The sequence below is a fragment of the Thunnus albacares genome, chromosome 3 (assembly GCF_914725855.1).
Source record: "Thunnus albacares chromosome 3, fThuAlb1.1, whole genome shotgun sequence".
Taxonomy (NCBI): Eukaryota; Metazoa; Chordata; class Actinopteri; order Scombriformes; family Scombridae; genus Thunnus; species Thunnus albacares.
The window spans coordinates 8,273,481-8,294,337 of NC_058108.1; the positions used below are offsets into that span (position 1 = coordinate 8,273,481).

At 40.2% G+C, this 20,857-nt stretch overlaps 3 protein-coding genes across 3 annotated transcripts; 2 read left to right on the top strand and 1 right to left on the bottom strand.

The window, feature by feature from the left end:
• The first annotated feature begins 746 nt into the window (after positions 1-746).
• Positions 747-5,662, top strand: LOC122979016 (keratin, type I cytoskeletal 19-like). Its single transcript, XM_044346170.1, has 9 exons — positions 747-1,900; positions 2,803-2,928; positions 3,063-3,145; positions 3,448-3,604; positions 3,787-3,948; positions 4,067-4,192; positions 4,359-4,582; positions 4,674-4,711; positions 4,818-5,662. Exons 1-9 carry the CDS (start codon positions 1,598-1,600, stop codon positions 4,922-4,924), a joined length of 1,326 nt encoding a protein of 441 aa, XP_044202105.1. The 5' UTR covers positions 747-1,597; the 3' UTR covers positions 4,925-5,662.
• A 5,817-nt stretch (positions 5,663-11,479) lies between these two features.
• Positions 11,480-14,012, top strand: krt15 (keratin 15). Its single transcript, XM_044346171.1, has 7 exons — positions 11,480-12,000; positions 12,268-12,350; positions 12,478-12,634; positions 12,771-12,932; positions 13,081-13,206; positions 13,371-13,588; positions 13,780-14,012. The coding sequence occupies exons 1-7, from the start codon at positions 11,557-11,559 to the stop codon at positions 13,886-13,888; spliced, it is 1,299 nt and encodes a 432-aa protein (XP_044202106.1). The 5' UTR covers positions 11,480-11,556; the 3' UTR covers positions 13,889-14,012.
• Positions 14,013-15,605: 1,593 nt separating this feature from the next.
• On the bottom strand, positions 15,606-19,592 carry krt98 (keratin 98). The gene is made up of 8 exons (XM_044346174.1): positions 19,151-19,592; positions 18,419-18,501; positions 18,096-18,252; positions 17,300-17,461; positions 16,347-16,472; positions 15,996-16,216; positions 15,860-15,870; positions 15,606-15,754 (listed from the first exon to the last, which is right to left on the bottom strand). Exons 1-8 carry the CDS (start codon positions 19,487-19,489, stop codon positions 15,657-15,659), a joined length of 1,197 nt encoding a protein of 398 aa, XP_044202109.1. The 5' UTR covers positions 19,490-19,592; the 3' UTR covers positions 15,606-15,656.
• Positions 19,593-20,857: the final 1,265 nt, after the last annotated feature.

Sequence of the window (20,857 nt, forward strand, 5' to 3'; positions counted from 1 at the left end):
GATTAAGGCTTTTGTGTGCTCCCTTTAGTCGTTAAAAAAAAAACAGAAGGCGATTAGAGGAACCAGTTTGCAATACTTCAAATAACATCTTTGTTGCTTTGTTGACATTCGCTTCAGATGTCATTTGTCATTTATGTGTCATGCAAGTTAAAGTTTGCATTGCACACTTTCTAGCAGACACACTATTTTATCCCTGAGTAGATGTTTGAGGCAGATTTGTTGCAGTTTGAGCTGCAGAGAGAGTTAAGAACTTATAGTAACAGAGAAGATATGATGATGAAGATGATGATGGGACAGGTGCTGGCTGCAGAGAGAGTGTGGGCCGGTGCAGAGCTTTGAAAAAGTGTTTATAAAATGCTTGCCTAGCTGTTATGCAACAGTGCATTGACATTACAGTAGGAAACCACCAGATAATTGAGCTCTGCTGTGCTCTGGATGAATCTCATTCGTACCTGAGGACAGAAAAGCCTTTAGTATAGTTGAAAACCAGTATGCAAATGGGAGAAAAACATACATTAATGCCGGTATAACTGCTGTTAGACTTGCTTACTTAAAGATCCCATTCACACATGTATTAAGACATTCAAAAATACTCTGCTTAAAAAAGTATAATTACCACTTTAAAATCCTTAAAATTACACCTCCTCCGTCTCCATCATTAAAAAAATCCAGAATCTATAAATATGCAAATATTGTTCATTGTTTAACAGCTGGACACAAGATGTCTCCTCCTTCACTATAAACTCTGCACAAACATCATTCTACAATGTGAAGCTCGAACATCCAACTGTAGCAACAAGAAGAAAAACACATTTTTGAGTGGAGGGGGACTTTAAGGTAGATGGTAGATTAACACAAAGACAGGATGCTGTGATGCACCTGTTGACTTCCATTTAAGAGCTCCAAAAAAGTTACAATAAGTTTCCACAATATGCTATTTGTGAAAATATTGCTAAATTACTTTAAAGCTGGTCTATGTAGGGTAACTAACAACATCCACAAGTTACATAATAACAAAATTTAAAGTAACAGTACAGTACAAGAAAAGAAGAGTGGTAAAGTCAGACTCATAGTAAAGTCAGTTACACATAAATGTCCTGCTAACATTAGCCACCATATAAACTGCTGCTAATACCAGACAGCAGCAAAATACATGTGTATTGAATTGAGTAAGGTTTGTTTTATTTGTTATGAATCCAACTTGTGTACGAGGAAGATCAGAATCATCTTCACTAGCCAAGTACGTTTATTCATTGAAACCTTGTACAGTCTAAGTAGAACTGACACTGAAGAAAAAAACAAAACAAAACACTTGGCTGGATGCCAGGTTATCACAGCAGCCATCAAGTGGCCCAACAAGATATTCAGCTTGTCTTCCACCGCAAATGTTAGTGTACACACCTATAAGGTTTTTTAAAAAAACCATTACCCGCATACCACACGCTGTTGTGGTATCCGACCTGGCGCTGTCTCCTTCCCTCAGACTCCTATAAAATGCCAGTTGTCTCAGGCAGAGGCACTCCTCGTACAGACTCTGTCTCAGACTCTCCAGCTCTGCGCATCACCTCCAGGTCAACCTCCACCTCCACCTGTCGCCATGTCTGTCTCTGTGGAACGGCAAACCAGCTACAGCAACCGCAGCATCTCCAGCTCCGGCAGCGTCAGCCAGAGCGGAGGGATGCAGCTCGTCGGAGGCGGACAGAGCCGCATCTCCACCGCGATTTACAAGGGGCGCGCGCCCAGCGTGTACGGGGGCGCGGGAGGTTACGGGACCCGCATCTCCCAGTCCACCTCAGTCTTCTCCTCCGGGTCCGGCTACGGCTCCGACTTTGCAGTGGTCACCAACGAGAAGGTGACCATGCAGAACCTCAACGACCGCCTGGCCTCCTACCTGGAGAAGGTAAGCCATGATGATGATGATGATGATGATGATGATGATGATGATACACACTGAGCTGCAGCAATCCCACTTTCATGTACTTTCTTTGAAGCCTAGAAAGCACTAAGAAAGCACATAGTACAACAATAATAATAATAATAATTTAAAAAATGTTTTAATCTACATCCAGAACTGCATCAGAATCAGTGAAGTGCAAAGATATATTCATGGGATATATTCTCTTTTTTTTTTCCAAGGGAAGTTCCCCATCTCCTTGCATGCACAATGCATCTGTTCTAACACATACACATAATCACACCTTATATGCATGTAGGACGCACACTCACCCACAAATTGTCAACTTGAATTCTGTACCCGCATGAAAAAATCGGAGGATGCAATACATGCTGGAGATAAGACTTGGCTGTCAACAGTACAATGTGATAGAAGCAGCAGCATTGTCTCTTATTACTGCCGAACCAGTCCCTGATGTTTTTGTTTTGACAGCTTATTTTTTGATCTTATGAAAAATGATAATAAAGATTACAGGCCTCTGGAAATTTGGGTTGGAAGATACATTATATCTATATGAAGCTGGATGGAGAACAGTGGTGGAAAATACCTTAATGCATATAAAGTACTGACTGCTTAATTACAGTACTGAGGTGTTTGAGTGTTTCACATTTACGTCATTTTATTCATGCATTACCTAACAATGTATAACATACCTGTACTAAAACAGAGCTCCACCATGACCAATTGCAACATTAAGATACTAATATATTAATGCAATAAGGATTGTTAAAATATCCTTTTTTGGATTAGAAAAATTCCTTTCACCGAGTAAACAATCACCCAGGAGGAGGAACTAAAGTGCTTTATATCTGTCGTTGCGTAATGTGACCCTCTACTTGTGTATGCAGGTACGTTCCCTGGAAAGTGCCAACAAGAACCTGGAGCTGCAGATCAGACAGTTCTATGAGAAGAGATGTGTTATTACCCATGACTTCAAAGGCTTTTTTGCCACCATCAGTGATCTCCGAGCTCAGGTACTGCTCATATTTAACACATCACGACACATTAGAATGATGAGAAAACTAAGAAAACTATTTTACAGTACAATTAACTAGAAACAGAGAAAGAATATAGTGTTCAATTTTTCATTCCCCCCCCCTCCATTTAGATTGCAAGGAGATATTCAGAGAATCAAAGTGTCATCCTGCAGATTGACAATGCTCGACTGGCAATGGAAGACTTTAAAATGAAGTAGGTTTACATTTTTCTGTCACTTCATGGTAAAATCCAGATATACTCTCCAATAATCTCATTAAAGTATAAAGAAAGAAGAAGAAAAGAAACTTTTGTAATTGCTGTAAAATAATGGTTAATTGTTTATGTTTTGAATAAGATTTACATTAACGGAAAGGGTACAAAAAGAGATTTTTGCATTTATTGTTAAATATAATGTGATTTTATTGAAACTTTAACAGTCTATAATGATGATGTACAGTAGAAAACAAACACATCTTCAAACAGCTTCTGTAACTCCCCCTGACCTCCTTCTGTAGGTATGAGGTGGAGTTAAACCTGCGTATGTCAGTGGAGGCTGATGTGACTCGTCTCCGAGGGGTCCGGGACGCCCTGACTCTTTCCATCAGTGACCTGGAGATGCAGATTGAAAGTCTGAAAGGGGAGCTGGCGTATATCAAGAATAGCCATGAGGAGGTCAGAACCATTCAGCTCCGGTGAAATGTCTCCTCTGTCCTGTTTGAAACAGAAAGATTTGAAAGCAGGGCGGTCCATTGCTTTGGTCTGTTTCTAGTACAATGGCACCATCTGTTGGTGGTGGCAGCCATGATGCTCACACCTGTAGAAGAGATAAAAGTTTTCTCCTTTTCATGTTGCAGGAGATGAAGCACCTAAGGGTCCAGCAGAGTGGCGCTGTGGAGGTCAAGGTGGACAGTGCAGACTCTGTGGAGCTACCGACAGTCCTGGAGGAAATGAGGAAACAGTATGAAGAGCTGGTGATCAAGAACAAGCAGGACGCTGAGAAATGGTTTCAAAATAAGGTGAGATGGGAGAGTAACATGCACAAAATGACAAAGAACAAAAATTAGGATAAGAAGATTCATAGATGGAAAATTCATGATATTTATTGTATATATTTATGTGTGTGTGTGTGTAAAGATGGACGCTCTCCAGACACAAATCGTCACTTGCACAACAGAGGTGAAGACATTTTCTTCGCAGCTCTCAGAGCTGAAGAGAACCTACCAGGGTTTGGAGATTAATTGCCAAAGCTCCCACTCACAGGTAGGTAAAAGACAAAAAGACAGAGTACATTTTACACTTTGTCTGTGTAGGGATCATATTTGTTTTGTGCATCATGAAGCTGTAACTTTATGATTTCTCGTCAGGCAGACAGGGCAGTTTTTCCTCTCTTGCAGCTTCTCTTACATCATTCCCGTTTGTCCTGCAGATTCAGTGCCTGCAACAGAATTTAGCAGACACAAATAGTCGATACAGTGTTCAGCTCAGCCAGCTGCAGCAGACCATCAACACGCTGGAGGTGGAGCTGCAGCAGATGAGAGTCTCCCTCGAGCATCAGAGAAGCGAATACAACATGCTGCTGGACATCAAGATGCGCCTGGAAATGGAGATCGCTGAGTACAGGAGACTGCTGGATGGAAATTCTCAACAAAAGTGAGAGATTAAGCATTCTTTAATTTTTTATTTGTCGGCCAACAGCTTAAGCAGAACATTATGTTTTAAAACGTGTCCACTCTCTCCACAGGGCGGTGGTCATCAGCAAGGTGGTGGAACGAGTGGAAGGTAAGAAACTGTCCACTGAGCTGACTTTACTTTCCTGCAAACGTTTGCTGTCATTAGGCTGCAGCAACCGTCGCTGATGCATTATGTTTCTTCTCTACCACTGCAGAGCGTAAACCCCACGTCGAGAGGCGAGTGAAGACCATCGTGGAGGAAATCATTGATGGAAAGGTGGTGTCTTCCGTTGTTGACACTCAAGTGGAGGACCTTCAGTAACAACTCTGCTGATGCTACGCTTTTATGATGATTTGGCCACTAATTAGTTAATAATTGATTCCCATAATACCTGCTTAATGAATTATTTACTACAGTCATCTGTTATGTTCAGCTTTTCTGTCTACAGGTTATATTATAATATCCAAAATCCAAACTATATTAAAAAAGCACATTTGCTTATTAAGGGGGAGGGGAGGTTGCCTTTGCGTATTCTCTCTGTCCTTTTTTATTGCATTTTTATAGCGAGGTGGGAGTAAGTAATGAGATTTTTGTGGTGAATGCTCAATATGGGGTCAAATTATGATCAAAATCCAGGAAATAAAGATGAAAATGTATGTTTAATCACAAATCAAAAAGGGTTTTGTGCTTTTCAAATAGCATAATTTAACCACAGATGGTATAACTTACTGTTTAAAACAAAATCATGTTTTGGACACACAAATAACAATCGTAAAAGTGTTGAGACACTTGTTCATACACCAATATCAGATACTGTTAAAAAAAACACATTGCTATGTAGAGAAACCTACATGAACAATGCAACTTCTCAATCTTTTAGATTGGCTCCCTGCTACAGTATCAAGCCAGTTTTAGGTCTCAGAAAGAAAATGATAGAAGTTCAATAATATTTTGCTGCAAGAGCTTAAGGTTGGGTGTCTTCTGTATTTTTCCTGTGTGGATACTCTGGTGGCAATCACAACAATATACAATAAAACCTAATTAAATGTTAACTCTTAAGCACCATGTAGTATTTAGAATGCAATTCTACTCAAGACCACTAGGTGTCACCTTTGTCTTTCCATCCAGAGGTGCAGTCTTGACATAACTATGGTGGATCTCATGACCTTATTTTTACCAAAGTAGAAACAAATTGTTGCTGCACAAAAGATATTTTAAGACATGATTAACTGAACTTACTTGCAGAACAATAAACAATGTTCTAGAAATAGCACAATAGCTTCTCCAGAGAGGATACATGTCCTGAATGTTACACAGTAGCTCTCTAAATATTTCCAAGGTGAAGAATTGGTCCGGTGAGATTTACAGGTTATGCTTCAGTCTTCATTTGGGTGGAGTTGAATCAAGTGGAGACTTGAGATTTCCAAACATCAAAACATCAATGATTCACCTTCCTGATGAATTACCCTGTTGGTCAAAATGACTCAACATGTAATACCTTTGTTCCTTTCACTGCTTTTCTGCTCCCCTCTGTTAGCACGTCGTTGCAGGGTTATTAAACTAAATTAATGATCCTGAGATGTGATTCATGCTGTTTCAGCAGCTTTGAGCAGCATAGAACTATCAAGTTTAGGCAAAGAGGACCATATTCATTTGCTTCACTGTCTAACCATTGCAATCTGAACCGTTCTGCATGACTAGACAAGACAAAAACCACCATCATTAGTGGACCTGCGAAACTCACACCTAACTCACTTTACAGGCAGACTCAAAAGACTGTTTGTCACTTTCATGATTAAAACAGAGAAACTAAATCTGTTGATTTGCAGATGCACACTTTCCCCCCTTCACTGTTCATGTTCTCACCTGATCACACACAGTAAAGTCCTGTTTTAAAATGAATTCCTAACATCAAATTCAACTTAATGCCTTGCAAAGTAAAAAGTGGTCACACACGGTCATGTTCTTTCATGCTTGTGTGTATCACATAAGAAAATCTAAGTTTTCTTTCAGCTGGCTGCATTAATCTCTGTTATCAACAAAACACACACAATTAAGGCCATTCATTGTGTGAATGCGGGCTCTTCATTCAATCCAGTTAAGCACTGTAATGATTTCCAAATGGACTGAAGAGACAGTGAAGCTCTCACATGAATATATAAGTTACTTTTATATATTATTAAGGACAAAAAGTGAATCTAGCTCTCCTTGGTTTTATTTCATTCTCTGTTGTAAATTGCCAGACCTCCCAGTGCATCTGAGCATCGGAGTGTTGCATGAATCATCCCTGGTAGTAAAGGGTGTTGTCAGTATCTGCAGGCTGTGAGCAAGATACAACAGAAATCTGTCTTGGCCTGAAATTAGTCTCTAAGTATCACAAAGGCAGAGGAGCATTGTTAAAAAAAAAAATAAAAACAACCTTCAGTGAGTCACTGCAGCCCTCATTCATTCTCCTACAAGAGATAAAAAGTGAGATATTGTTTAACGTTGGTCTTCTCTCCTTTATGAGACGAACACACCCAGGTAAAAGCACTCCGGGCTATTTCTCATGTAACAACAGTAACCGCATTTTGAACATACTGATCCTGTTTTCACCACCAGCCGCGGTTATACAAGGAACTTCGTACCCAGACTTCAATGGGCTTTTTGCATTCTGAGAACTCATTCCCATTCAGATGAAAAGTGGATGGCATCTATGACACAGTAAAAGTGTCATAAAGAGTTATTGATATGGTTCTTGACAAAAGACCTGCAAGTTGAATTGCGAGTACAACTCATGTCTAGATGAGTTTCTAGCAGATAATCATCCGCTACACATACAGCACATACATCTATTAAAGTCTGCAGTGAAGTTTCAATGTAAATTCTCTGAAAAGCTTTAAAAAAAAAATCTTTCTTAGTGAATGGAGCATCTGGTTTGCAGGAGTGTCTCAATTAAAACTTTACATACCTCATTCATTCTTACTTCACACACAGAAACCACAGTCACACCTTGCCCTACCGCCAGACATACCATCACCATTAATCATTCACATAAAATCCAACTCTGTCCTCTGTTTGCCAAAGCAGAAGAGTGCACACAGTGTCTGTTGATTGCAAAATGTTGTTTTACTCTTTAACTAAATTTAAATTCAAATGAATTAAACGTACATATAAAGTGTATGTATTGACAAAGAGATACAACCTGGGAAGAAACGTATAAAGTCTCTTAACACTTCTGTGTTTTAAATCAAAAAATCCTAAAACAAGAACATCTGAATATGAATGCAGAGCCAGTGAATGAAACTATTTGCTATATGATTATTTTTTATCTATCTGCAGGTGTGAAAATGCTCTTTTTCAGCAACAACGCTGTACTTGCTTCACAGTGAGGCAGCCAGTCTCATCTGTTGGCTTCTGCAGCTCCTTAGAGCAGCAGGGATTTAAGTGCCCTGCTCAGTATGTAGCCTTCCAGTCACAAGCATTCTTCTGCAGCTCCCGACTACTGCTGCCTCAAAAGGACTTTTATGTGATTTTTGTGGGTTTTGTGGCTTGTGAGTTTTTTCAAAAGAATTAACTGTCGTTTAATTGCAGAAGGAGATAAAGTGCCTGTATTTTTTTCCTAAGTGATGCAACAATAATTAATTAATTAGGTAAAGTACAAACCCTCTTAAAATTCACAAAAGTGAAATTTACATTTTTTTTTACAACTGCTAACCTGTATTACTCAATACTGAGTTCACTTTTTCCAAACTCTTCACAGTCAGCACCACAGAAGTCAATGTGGACTAAACTGTGGATCATTTTTCATTTTTGCCTTGACACAAAATGCTACAGTGACCACACCTTTCAAAATCACAAACGACTCTCTCACTCAAACTCAACCACCAAAAAAACTCTGTTTATTTCCATTTTGCACATATTTACATACTATTGTCAAAACTGTTCAATTTGCATTCAAAGACCTAACATAATGCAAAATTACTGTAAATGGGCTGCAATTTGATACATTCTGCTACATCTAAAAAGAGAAAAATAAAAATACACTAAACTCCTAATTGGGTCATACAACACTGAGGACCTCAACCCAAGACAGGGTTGACCAGCACTGTTGTCCTTCTATATCTGTAGCTCTCCTATACATGTATGTAGTATATAGTAGTATATAGTGAATATGCATGGGTGAAAACTGCATTACTGGTAATACTTTAGTTTCATTTTGTGCAGAAATGTGTGTTAGCAATTGTAAAAAAAATATAAAGTAAAAAGCTAGAGACATGTAAACTCAGTAAAGCATGAAGTTAAGATTCTGCTGATTGAGTACTACAGTACACAGCACACTACTACAGAATCTGGCCTGCCAACAACTCACTTCTGTAACAATTCAGTTAAAGCTGCAATGCTATGCTTATGTGTCGACATTAATGCACATGCTAACATTATAAATGTCACATGCTGAACCTAGCATGTTATCATACCAATGTTAGCATGTTAGAATGCCAACAAGCTACCATGCTAAATGTTACCCACTAAACGATTACATAGCCTATGGCGATTTTTATGTAGTTTTACTGTGATACACAGTTTTGATGTGATTACTGGACCTGTAAAAATAAAATATAAACCAGGTTTAGTTAATGAACTTTCTTAGAAAGAATAAATTAACCCTATCATAATAATGTTGATCCAATTATCTATCCTGATAATCTAACTCTAACCATGTCAAACTGTTTCCAAAGTCAAAAATGAGCCCTCATGCTCAACCTGGTGAAAGGGAATTTTAAACTGTATGAATTTAATTTCAGAAAAGGAAGTCAAGTAAGCAAATGTTTTACTGTAAAAAAACGTAACTTTATCTACGTCACATTCTCCAACTTTAATCCTGTTTGACTTGCAGAGCACAGTGAGAACTCTGCCACTCTGTTGCTGTGTGCTACTGTATTTGGGCAGATGCAATCGTTGCCTAGTGCCTGAGGACAAATGTCTCAGTCATGCTTTACATAATCTTTGATTACCACCAATTACTATTAAAATGTCTTCTCTTTATGGATGTGATAAATGTTCTTTATATTTTCATAGTGTCTATTTTATTTTTATTAACAAAGTGAAGTGGTAATTTGCCAGTTGTGCAATGTGTCAATATGTTTAGTATTTCATTTAAATGAAATGTAAGAAAGTTTCACAACAACACCAACATCCTGTAAACTTTATATAAACTAACTAAACCAGAATGTACCGTAATAATATGCTCTATTTAAACCTTTTCACTAGTGCCACACCCACCAGATAACAATGTGCACAGACTGTTGTGTTGTGAAACTGCAAGCTAAATGTTTGAAATTGTACAAAAGATACTTTTCCAGTCAGGCAACACTTGTGAACCAATCTAAAAAGAAAGAGTGTGGGCATCTCTAAATGGAGCAGTAATACTCTTGATGAAGTGCAACTCAGCTGTACGGAGCTACACATTACAGTATGTGCACACTAGAGTTTGGTGTGTTGGTGTGAAAATGCTGTCTCCAGAGGGACAAAAATGTCTGACATAATTTATAGGCTTTTAGCACGCGCATGGGATGAGTTGTAACCTCAAAACGAAAAACGGGATTGAAAAAAAGAAACATCTGGCTTGTATTACCCCAAGCTGTGTGTGTGGACAGTTTGCAACAGTCATCTGGTAGTTAGAGATAAAACAACTCTTTGTTAGCTTTAACCCCAAGCTAAATGCCCCAAAATATAAATGCATTATTGTTGCATCCATGAATCCAGAACTGCAAAGAAAAGTTTAAATGCCTACGTTTTTAAATTAAATCAACCTTTCCACATGCTTGATGTGAGACTTGTTGTTCAAAATCCTCTGGGGCTTTGTATAAGACTAAAAAGAAATACTGTGGTGAAATGGAAAGAAGCAAACAAGCAGGCGCTTGTTCTTGTTTGGGCATGATACACATGCCAATGCACAATGCCAAGAAAAATAAAGAACAAGCAGACTCATCATGGGGAGATTTCCAGCAGTGCTGTGCCCAGTCTTGAAAAAGCCAGTTCTCAACTAATGTCATAAAAGTCTATAAAAAAATGGATTTGAACTGGCAACCCTGCAGGCTATTGTTGAGCAAAAAACAGAAGACAAAGTATCAGAACTCATTTAGCAAAGTTTAAGATGTTAAAAATAAAATGAAACTTTGAAACACAAAAGAATCAGCACTTGGAAGTTGATTTAACTGCAAGATAACATCAACGGCAAAAAAAAAAATAAGGCAGAGAGGTGTGTGGGAAGAAGTGCGCTGGCTGAGAGTCAATTGAAAGACTCATCATCCATTTTACTGTGTTTACAGTACTCGTTTCCTTGGTTACATAACAGGTTTGTTATGGCACAAATTCAATAAAGACAGATTACCTGTCAGAACACTGACAAAGACTTAAACCTGAAGGATTTACCTGAATAACTAACCTAAGGCTAACAGTGACAGGTGTGGCTGTTTTACTATTCATATTCATAGTTACTGTAGAAATAAAAGATAAAAGTTCGGATGGATGCCCTGCTTTGATGCACATCAATATAGAGCATGGATATGAATAATGAATAATGAAGCATATGTGTATATATATATATATATATATATATATATATATATATATATATATATATGTATATGCATAAGCAAATGAGTTTTGAAGCTAGTTTTAACGTTTGAATGATGTCATTAAATTTCCTCACAAAGTAGGATTAAGTGTAACTTCACTTTCTCCCTGTAATCATTGCATAAAATGAACCTGAAGGGCAGTGTGTGATGGGTGGGGCAGAGCACCCATTTTAGGACATGCTCCTCCCTTCCGTTCTGCACGTCTCCACTCACAGCAGAGGCAGCAGCCCTGTGCAGGATATAAAGGGTGAGGGAGGCAACGCTGTACATCTCAGTCCATCATCTCCTCTCCGAGACAGGCAGACTCCCTGAGCAACCATCACAACAGCAACCATGTCGATGAGAAGCAGCACCATAAAAAGCTCTTTTTCTGGGCGCTCCTATGCAAGTGGAGGATTGGGTGGAGGCGGTTCAGTGCGTAGGGGATATGCTTCAAGTGTGTATGGTGGTGCAGGGGGCTCTGGAGCAAGAATCTCCTCCTCCAGCCTTTTCAGCTCAGGAGGTGGTGCAGGTGGTTATGGTTTTGGCATGGGAGGGGGAGGGAGCTCAGGCTTTGGGGTAGGTGATGGCGTTGACATCCATGTGGGGGCCAACGAGAAGGCCACCATGCAGAACCTGAACGACCGTCTGGCCACCTACCTGGATAAGGTGCGCAACCTTGAGAAGGCCAATGCCGAGCTGGAACTCAAGATCCGCCAGTTCTTGGAGAGTAAGACCTCCCCCGGTGCCCGTGACTACTCAGCTTTTGAGGCCACCATTGCTGACCTGCAGGGAAAGGTATGTCATGAGAAGCTGAGGCATTTCACACTGTAGTTTATCATGCAATGCAAAGTGATCCTCTGGAAATTTACAGTTAATCCAAGTGGCAATGCAAAATTTTGTTGATAGTGATCGTGGGCTTTACTGTCCTTGTGTTACATGTAATGCTTTATGAAGTGTTGCTGACAGCATAGTTAATGTCTACAGAGTCTATTTGCAATTGGAGACAGTTTTATGAAAGAATTCAATTCATTATGTAACATGAAACATTTCTTCATCACCCAGATCCAGGATGCCACCCGTGTCAATGGAGGAATCTATCTGGCAATTGACAATGCAAAACTGGCAGCAGACGACTTCAGAACCAAGTAAGAATCATGATGACTGAAAGTGTCTTGGTGAAATGTAAAAAAATTGAGAATTGACTCTAAAGCAACAAGAGATGCATATTTTGAAGGTGCAAACATTGATGTTTGATCTCTTGCTGTGTGACAGGTATGAGAATGAGCTAGCTATGCGTCAGTCAGTTGAGGCAGATATCGCTGGTCTAAAGAAACTGTTGGATGAGCTGACACTGTCCAGATCAGACCTGGAGATGCAGATAGAAGGCCTCAGGGAGGAGCTGATCTTCCTCAGAAAGAACCATGAGGAGGTGGGTAAAGCAAAACTCTGAACATTTGCATTGTGATTAATTTGCTACTGTAAAGTAAAATCTGTCAGGAGTTGATATTTTCTTTAACTTGTCACTCAAACTGACCAAACCTCTTACCAACCTGTTTATTCAACAGGAAATGGCAGCCATGAGGTCACAGATGACCGGACAGATTAACGTGGAGGTGGATGCAAAGCCACAGGCAGACCTGAGCGTCATCATGGCTGAGATCCGTGAGCAGTATGAGAATGTGGCTGCCAAGAACCAGAAAGAGCTGGAAAGCTGGTTCCAGACAAAGGTAAGATTCAACCCTTACCCTAGTATTTATTTAGTGACACAGCCAACACTGTATATTTCTTTCACTTGTAATTTTCATTGTCTGCTTAGACTCTTGTTCAAAGGCGTGTGGTTAAACATGAAACTGACTTCTCCTATGTCTACTGCAGACAGAGGCGCTGAACAAGGAGGTGGCTGTGAGCACAGAAACTCTGCAGACCTCCAAATCCCAGATCTCAGAGATCCGTCGCACACTGCAGGGTCTGGAGATCGAGCTACAGTCCCAGCTTAGCATGGTAAACCCTTATGTTCTTATTCATCACTTTTGCATTCTGTACACTCTTTACTTATTCCTCCCTCTGCAAAATTACATACAAAGTTTGATACACCTACAGTATTTTTCAGTGTATTCATTGTTTCTCTCCTCACCATCCCTCTTTGCTTTTCCTCCCTCCTGCAGAAAGCGGCCCTGGAAGGCACTTTAGCTGACACAGAGGCACGATACTCCATGCAGCTCCAAAGCCTCCAGATGCAGGTGACGGGCCTGGAAGAACAATTGATGCAGTTGCGTGCTGACATGGAAAACCAGAGCCAAGAGTACAAAATGCTGCTCGACATCAAAACTCGTCTGGAGATGGAAATTGCAGAATACAGGAGGCTGCTGGACGGAGAGGGCAGGTAAGAGAAGAGAGAAGGATAGCACTTTGGAAGAGAAATGCATGATGTGATCGCATGTGAATGTATGGTCTTTAAAAATAAAACTATACTGTATGTGTGCAAGTAATAGAACATTTGTATCCCTTCATCATAAACTAATAACTATTCTGTAAATTGAAACATTATAACAATGATTCTCTTACTCTCAACAGCATTGCCAGCTCAATGACCATCGGCGGAAAGTCCAGCACCAAGGTGATAGTGGTCACAGAGGAACTGAAGGACGGCAAGGTGGTGTCCTCCACCACCACAACCTCATAATCTGTCTCACACAGCAAACACAACACAAGGGAGCAACACCTGATGGCCAAAGCACAACATTTGAATCCAGTACTTCCATCACACATGTGAATGCAATAAAAGGCTCTCTGTTTGCTGACTACTATTTTGTGCTATATGTTTGACTTATTTGTGTCTGCATCATTCCAAATAATGTCATGATAATTACAGTTGCAATGTCTGAAATTGAACATTTCATCCTCCTGATGAGAGTCAATTTAGGTGTTTGGTAGTTCTGAAATTCATTATTTTGAAACATATGTGTATAAAACCTGCACACAATCAAATCATAATAGCTTGAGGCTGCAGTACTTCAGCAGCGTTAGCCACATTATGTCCTGATAAATGAAGGACAGAGAAAGTAATGCATCCTGAGGCTAGTTGGAAGTTCTAGGAAAAGAGTTAAAATGCTCTCCCCTCTCCTCAGCAATTTCTCTGAGATACCAGTGAGATCAGAACTTAAACCCCAGAGACGACCCAGTGTTCAGTAATACAACACTACAGTTGTACAGCTCCCAGGTCTGAACTATAAGACTGAAGCTGAGTGTGTGTTAAAAACAGCACGGATGATCACCAGGACCTTTGTCCCCAAATGAATTAAGATTTTCTGTTTCAAATTTAATTCTTATTTAGACAACAATGTGCTTATGAATTTGACTATTTGATGGGCAACTTATCAAGGGAGTTTGCTTTACTTTCACCTAATGCAGGCTGAGATAGGTCCCAGTCTCTCTTTACACTGAGTAAAGCAGCATTAAATGATGTTTGGCTACTAGGGGGCAAAGCATAGATATATTATAAGAAAGTGATACCAGATGGCACCCATTCATTCCAGTGAGTGACAGCTGGCTACCCAGAGCATACTTCCTGATTTGCTTGCATCATGCACAGCCCACTACACATGTGCATTCATTTTATTCTTCCATGAGCCCACCTGTCCGTCCCATAGTCTTTATATAACCTTTCCAAGCTTTGACAAAGATTTACAATATTAAACTTCATAGTTTAAAATTTATATTGCAAAAAGTAATAATGGACCTTGTTTGCAATTTGAGGTATCCTGTCAAAGGTTTTTTTAAAAAAAATGATGGTCTATAGGGATTTTTGTTGTTGTCGTTGCAGCATCATAGACACAAACAAAGCAACATATCCCATTGGAGTCATATTTCCAGCCACTTGATGAATGTTAGTTTCATATATTTTAATATTCATTGGCTTTAGCTGAGGTTTGGTCTCTAAGAACTGTGCTAGGTTTACAGTCCGTTTATCAGAGGTTGTTTGATAAAAACAGCTGCCTGCTGATGCTGGAAACAACATTGTTGAGAGCAGTGAGACACAACTGTATAATAAATTTGTCATAAAACCAAAACAATGAGTTAAAAAAGACTATAAAGCTAAAAAAAAAAAAAAAAAAAAAAGAAGTGCAGAGTTTGGAGATAATTCTCTGTGAGTTTGTCACAACAATTGACCCCTTTTTCATTATATGTACAGTACTCGATCCATTATTGGTATAAAAACACTGATCAATGCAACTTTTAAGAATACATGGGCACATAAAATGATTGGGTGGTTACGTTCAAGCCATCAGCAGCCATATCTGCTCTGATATTTGTTCTTTACAAAAAGATTCATTATTCATCAGTGAGGGAAAACAATGATGAAAATGTAGGGAAAGCAATGAAGTTCTCACACATAAAACTCTGATTCAACTGCATGATCTTTATTGATGTTTGATAATGCTTCCAACGCATCACTCAACCTGATCCACATCCACATCAACAGTCTTGCTACTTTCGACCACCCTTCCATCCACAACTGTCTCCACCACTGTGATGACCTTGGTGACCACTGAAGAAAAAGAAAAGAAACAACAATCAGGAGCAAATCTCATCACATTTCTTAAACCTTGTTAAAACTTCAGCAGCACTTCAAAGAAAATTAAAGAATGCTTACCTTGTTTTGAACTGGTGATGGAGAAGAGAAGAAGAAGAAGAAAACATTAGAATATATGCACATTGTGATTAAATGTTTTAAACTTGAGTGGGTATTTCTTTTCTATAACATCTGATCCCTCCCTCATCTCTCTCACCTGTCATCCTCCCCATCCAACAACCGTCTGTACTCTGCGATCTCCAGCTCCAGGCGGGTCTTGAGGTCCAGCAGCATGTCGTACTCTTGCTTGTTGCTGGCGATGTTGGCGTGGAGCTGGGACAGCTGGGCCTCCAGGCTTGTGACCATGTTTTGAAGGCTTGCCAGCTGTGCAGCGTAGCGGGCCTGAGTCTCTGCCAGGGTGCCCTCCAGAGATGCTTTCTGGTGGTGTCAGAGGGTGAAGTTATCATGTGAGTGGGCATTCAGTGATTAAGATTCTTTATGCATTGACTGCAAGGCCTGTTGGTCTGAGTGTGTAACTGGCATTATGTGTCAATATATGTTGACATACCATGCTCAGATGGGACTGCAGTTCAATCTCAAGCCTCTGGAGGGTGCTCTTCAGGTCTTTAATCTCTGTGCGGGTTGTCACCAGAGTCTCTGTGTTTGTGATCACGTCCTGCTCCACCGCTGCGATCTAGACAAATCAGAGACACAATGTCACATGTTTTACTCAAGAATTACAGCAGATGACTGACATACTCTCAAGATAAGAAAGTTCCACTTAGCTCTTTAAAATTCATCAGTTCAACAGTTATATTTTCCAGTGGTGGAAAAAGTACTCAGATCCATTACTTTACCAATACAGCAATGTCGAAACAAGTAAAATTACAAGTACATTACAGGTTATTAAAGTAAAAGTCCAGCATTATTACATATGACATCATTAGATTATTAATACTGAAGCATGAATGTTAGAGCAGCATGTTACTGTTGTAGCTGCTGGAGGTGGAGCTAGTTTCAACTACTTTATATACAGTTAGCTAGTTTAGTCCAGTGGTGCCCAAGCTAGGGATCAGGCCCCAAAGGGTCACTAGATAAATCTGAGGGTTCATGAGATGAGTAATGGGAGAGAAAAGAATAAAACAAGAAAAGTTCTGATACACAAATCTGTTTTCAGTTTTTGGACTTTTTATCAATCTTTGATTTTTGGTGAAATATTGGATCATTTGAACATTTATTGAAATTAGTAAGAAGTTTAGAGGGAAAAATCATTATTTGGTGGAGCTGTTAACAACTCATAGACATCTGACATGTTAAATCTTCATCTGAAAAGTAACTAAAGCTGTCATAAATGTAGTGGAGTAGAAATTACAATATTTCCCTTTGAAATGTAGAGGAGTGTAATATGAAGTAGCATAAAATAGAAATACTCAAGTAAAGTACAAGTACCTCAAAATTGTACCTAAGTACAGTACTTGAATAAATGTACTTAGTTACTTGCTACCACTGGTACTTTCTCACCTTGTTCTGGTACCACAACTCGAGATCTTTGCGGTTCTTGGCGATGGCACCCTCGTAGTGTTCCCTGATGTCTGTCATAGTCTTGTTCAGATCCATAGAGGGAGAAGCGTCCACAGCCACGTTGACCTGGCCGCCCATCTGACTCCTCAGCAGAGCCATCTCCTGTGGGGGTCAAAGGGAAACATCTCAATCAGCCAGTGCAATTACTCTAAGTAATCTCTTATTTTTTGTTAATTATAACAAGATTATCTTGCTATATTGTTTGCATGCATGCTTTTGGTTGTTTGATCTGTGCTATGAACTGTGTGTGTGCATGCAGTACATCTAAGATAAACAGTGACAATGAGCTAATGGAGGCAGAGAATAATACAAGGAAGTGTGCTGAGGAGAAGGGGGCAGCGTTGGGAAAAAGGAAAAGGCGACAGAGCTGTTTATAAAAACATTAACCTAACATGCCATTTCCTCAGTGCTATCAGAGGTGAGGCAGAGGTCATGTGTGCACATATCGAAGGGCTTAGACCACCATAATAGACCATGACAAATGGTGACAACTTTTTCATGCAGTGAATAGCTGCTGTGTTAAGCTCCCTGCTGGTGAAAAGATGGATGATGTTGAACAGTGTTTCATTAATCACTGGTGTAGTAACATTTACTTTCAGACACTGTGAATACACAGTGTGGGTGTTGGCCTGTGTGTAGAAATGTATTGCATGTTGACAGATGCAAGCTCAGTTTTTGCTGTCAACCAGCCTTGAACTGGTTAAATTTTGTGCTCCACCACTCTCTACACCCTCACCTCTTCGTGGTTCCTCTTGAGCACGATGAGCTCGTCCTTCAGGTTCTCATACTGACTCTCCAGATCCATCCTGGCCAGATTCATCTCATCCAGCACCCTCTTCAGTCCTGCAATGTCTGCCTCCACAGCCATCCTCATGGCCAGCTCGTTCTCATACCTGAGAGGGGGGACACAGGAGGCCGGCCAGACAGGTCAGACAGGTTTAAGTGGATCGTTAAGATTAGAAGTCATGTCAACTAACTAATGTCAGTTAGACATTAGTTCACACTTTGACGCATATATTAGGTTTCACTTATGTGGCAGGGTGGAGAGGGCACACTCACTTCATTTTGAAGTCATCGGCAGCCAGTTTTGCATTGTCGATGTCCAGGACTGTCTTGGCATTGAGTCTAGAGGCAATACGAATCTGAGAAGGAAAAAAACACAGGGAAACAAGTCAAAAAAGAGACAGTGGATCTCATGTTTCAGACAGTTTACCGGACACAACAGCACTACCGGTATGGGATGTTTGAGGCCAATATTGGTATTTGGGGTTTAAAAAGTCTCTAATACACTGATATGCCATTTGATAGTTTTTACACTTTTCCAGAAAGGGTTCCTTAAAATGTGGTTATTAAAGTGGTTATTAACTTATAAAGAGATACACTGATACCAATGATACTTAATATCAACTTGCTGATATATCGGTCAGACTGTGGCTTCTGTAATTATCACTGTGACATTGAACGCTGTCGGCAAGATGTGATGCACAGTAGGAATGACAGTAACAAATATTGCTACCTTATTGCTTTCCATTTGTGTCATGTGCTTCTTGATGAGATGGCATACCTCCAAACTATGGCAATGATGGATTTACTGGCTGTCTAAATCAAATATCAGCTGTCATACCCTAACCCCCAAATCACACTGTCAGCCACATGCCATACATACCAACAAAAACCTGTCCCACCCCCTCCCTCCTACACAAACAAAAGGTATGATAACAACAGGAAGATGAGAAGAGGAAGATAACAGAAAATACTGAAACACACCCATATCTCCCTGCTTCCTCTTACCTTGTCCTTCAGGTCATCGATGATGGCGAAGTAGCTGGTGTAGTCGTGGCAGATGACAGTTTTGCTCTGGTACCAATCTCTGATCTGCTTATCCAGGCGGTCGTTTTCCTTCTCCAGGGTGCGGACCTTCTCCAGGTAGGAGGCCAGACGGTCGTTCAGGTTCTGCATGGTGGCCTTCTCGTTGGCCCCGACATGGAGGTCCAGGCCGTCAGAAAGGTTGAAGCCGCCGGAGGGTGGTGCATAGCTCATCTGGGAAGAGGAGATGCGGGTCCCACGACCACCTGCTCCACCGTAGACACTCATGGTCTTCTGGCCATAGGATCTAGTGCTGAACGACATGTTGGAGGGTCTGGATCTGGACCAGGTAGGAATACTGGAGTTGATCTGCAGTTGTAAGCATCACTTTGGTCTCCTTGGTTATATAGCAGCGGCAAAGTGGGAAGGGCTGGGAGGGGGTTGAAAGTGAAGAATGCAGCTGACAGGCTACCCCCCCTACTCCTCTATACAATCTCTCCATCAACATAGGTGTGGTAGCTGGTGGGTCGGGGTTCATCTGCCTTCTTTACAGGACAAACTCGTGATTCCACATTTTAACGCTTCTTAATGACGGAGCATTCCTTGAACACATTTTTCTGTTATCCTCAACCTGTAGCAGTAATCACAGCCTTGTTGCTTAAGAGAAGGTTTAGAGGCACAAAAACAACAATTTGAGCACCTATAGTATAGAAGAAAAAGCTATGTAAGCTATATAATATTCACTCAGCATGATTGCTCACAGCAGTGACAGAAATGGCACGTACAAGCGACAATTTCACCTCAGTGAAACTTGAGGCCAAAGGTAGAGGGCAAGGCATTTCTGAGATAGCTGAGGAAATTTTTGTCACAAAGGCTTGGAGCCTAGGTGTTCATTATTGTGTGTACTAATCTTATACAATATACTCTAATGAACGAATAAATACTTTTATTTAAGCATCACAAACTCAAAGGTGACCAGCCCACAGAGGCCTACGAGACTCTGCTTACATCACATACAATACAGAGGTAATAGAAAACAAGAAGGAACAAGTAAAACTCATAACACTGTATGTGTCACAACATAACAGGTATAACCTTAAGTTAAACATACCATCCTTTCATACTGTAATGATAAGCCTTTGACAAAAACGGAGCTTTGTCAAATGCCTGGTATGTAAACATGTACATTCATCCATTGTGTCAAACAGTCTGGCAGACATTTTCTGGAAAAGCTTGATTCAAACATCATGATACAATTGACTGTCAAATATTTCATCCAAATCACACAGGTGACACTTTCTGTCCTCCTCTGGGACTCTTTACTGCGCTCAAACAGACCTGTGTGCTCTGCAGGTTAGGGGTCACATATTGCTCTGGATGGGAAATGTGCTATGCAAAAATATGCTCTCACTTTAGGTTTCCTTAATATTTCTTTGGATCATTTTTTTCTTTATGAGTCTTAAATAACTAACGCTACAAAGGAACTTAAATCTAATTATGTAGTGTAAACCAAACAGTGAAAAGAACTCTATGAGTTAATTAACCTGTTCACAGTCACAACATGTCCCCCTGTTGCCTGACTTCATATTGCTCCCACTCCCCTAACCCTAACCCTAACCTTAACCCGAATGCTAACTGGACCATTGTGCAGCAGAAAAATTTGGAAAAACTGTGGATGACAAAATTAGGTAC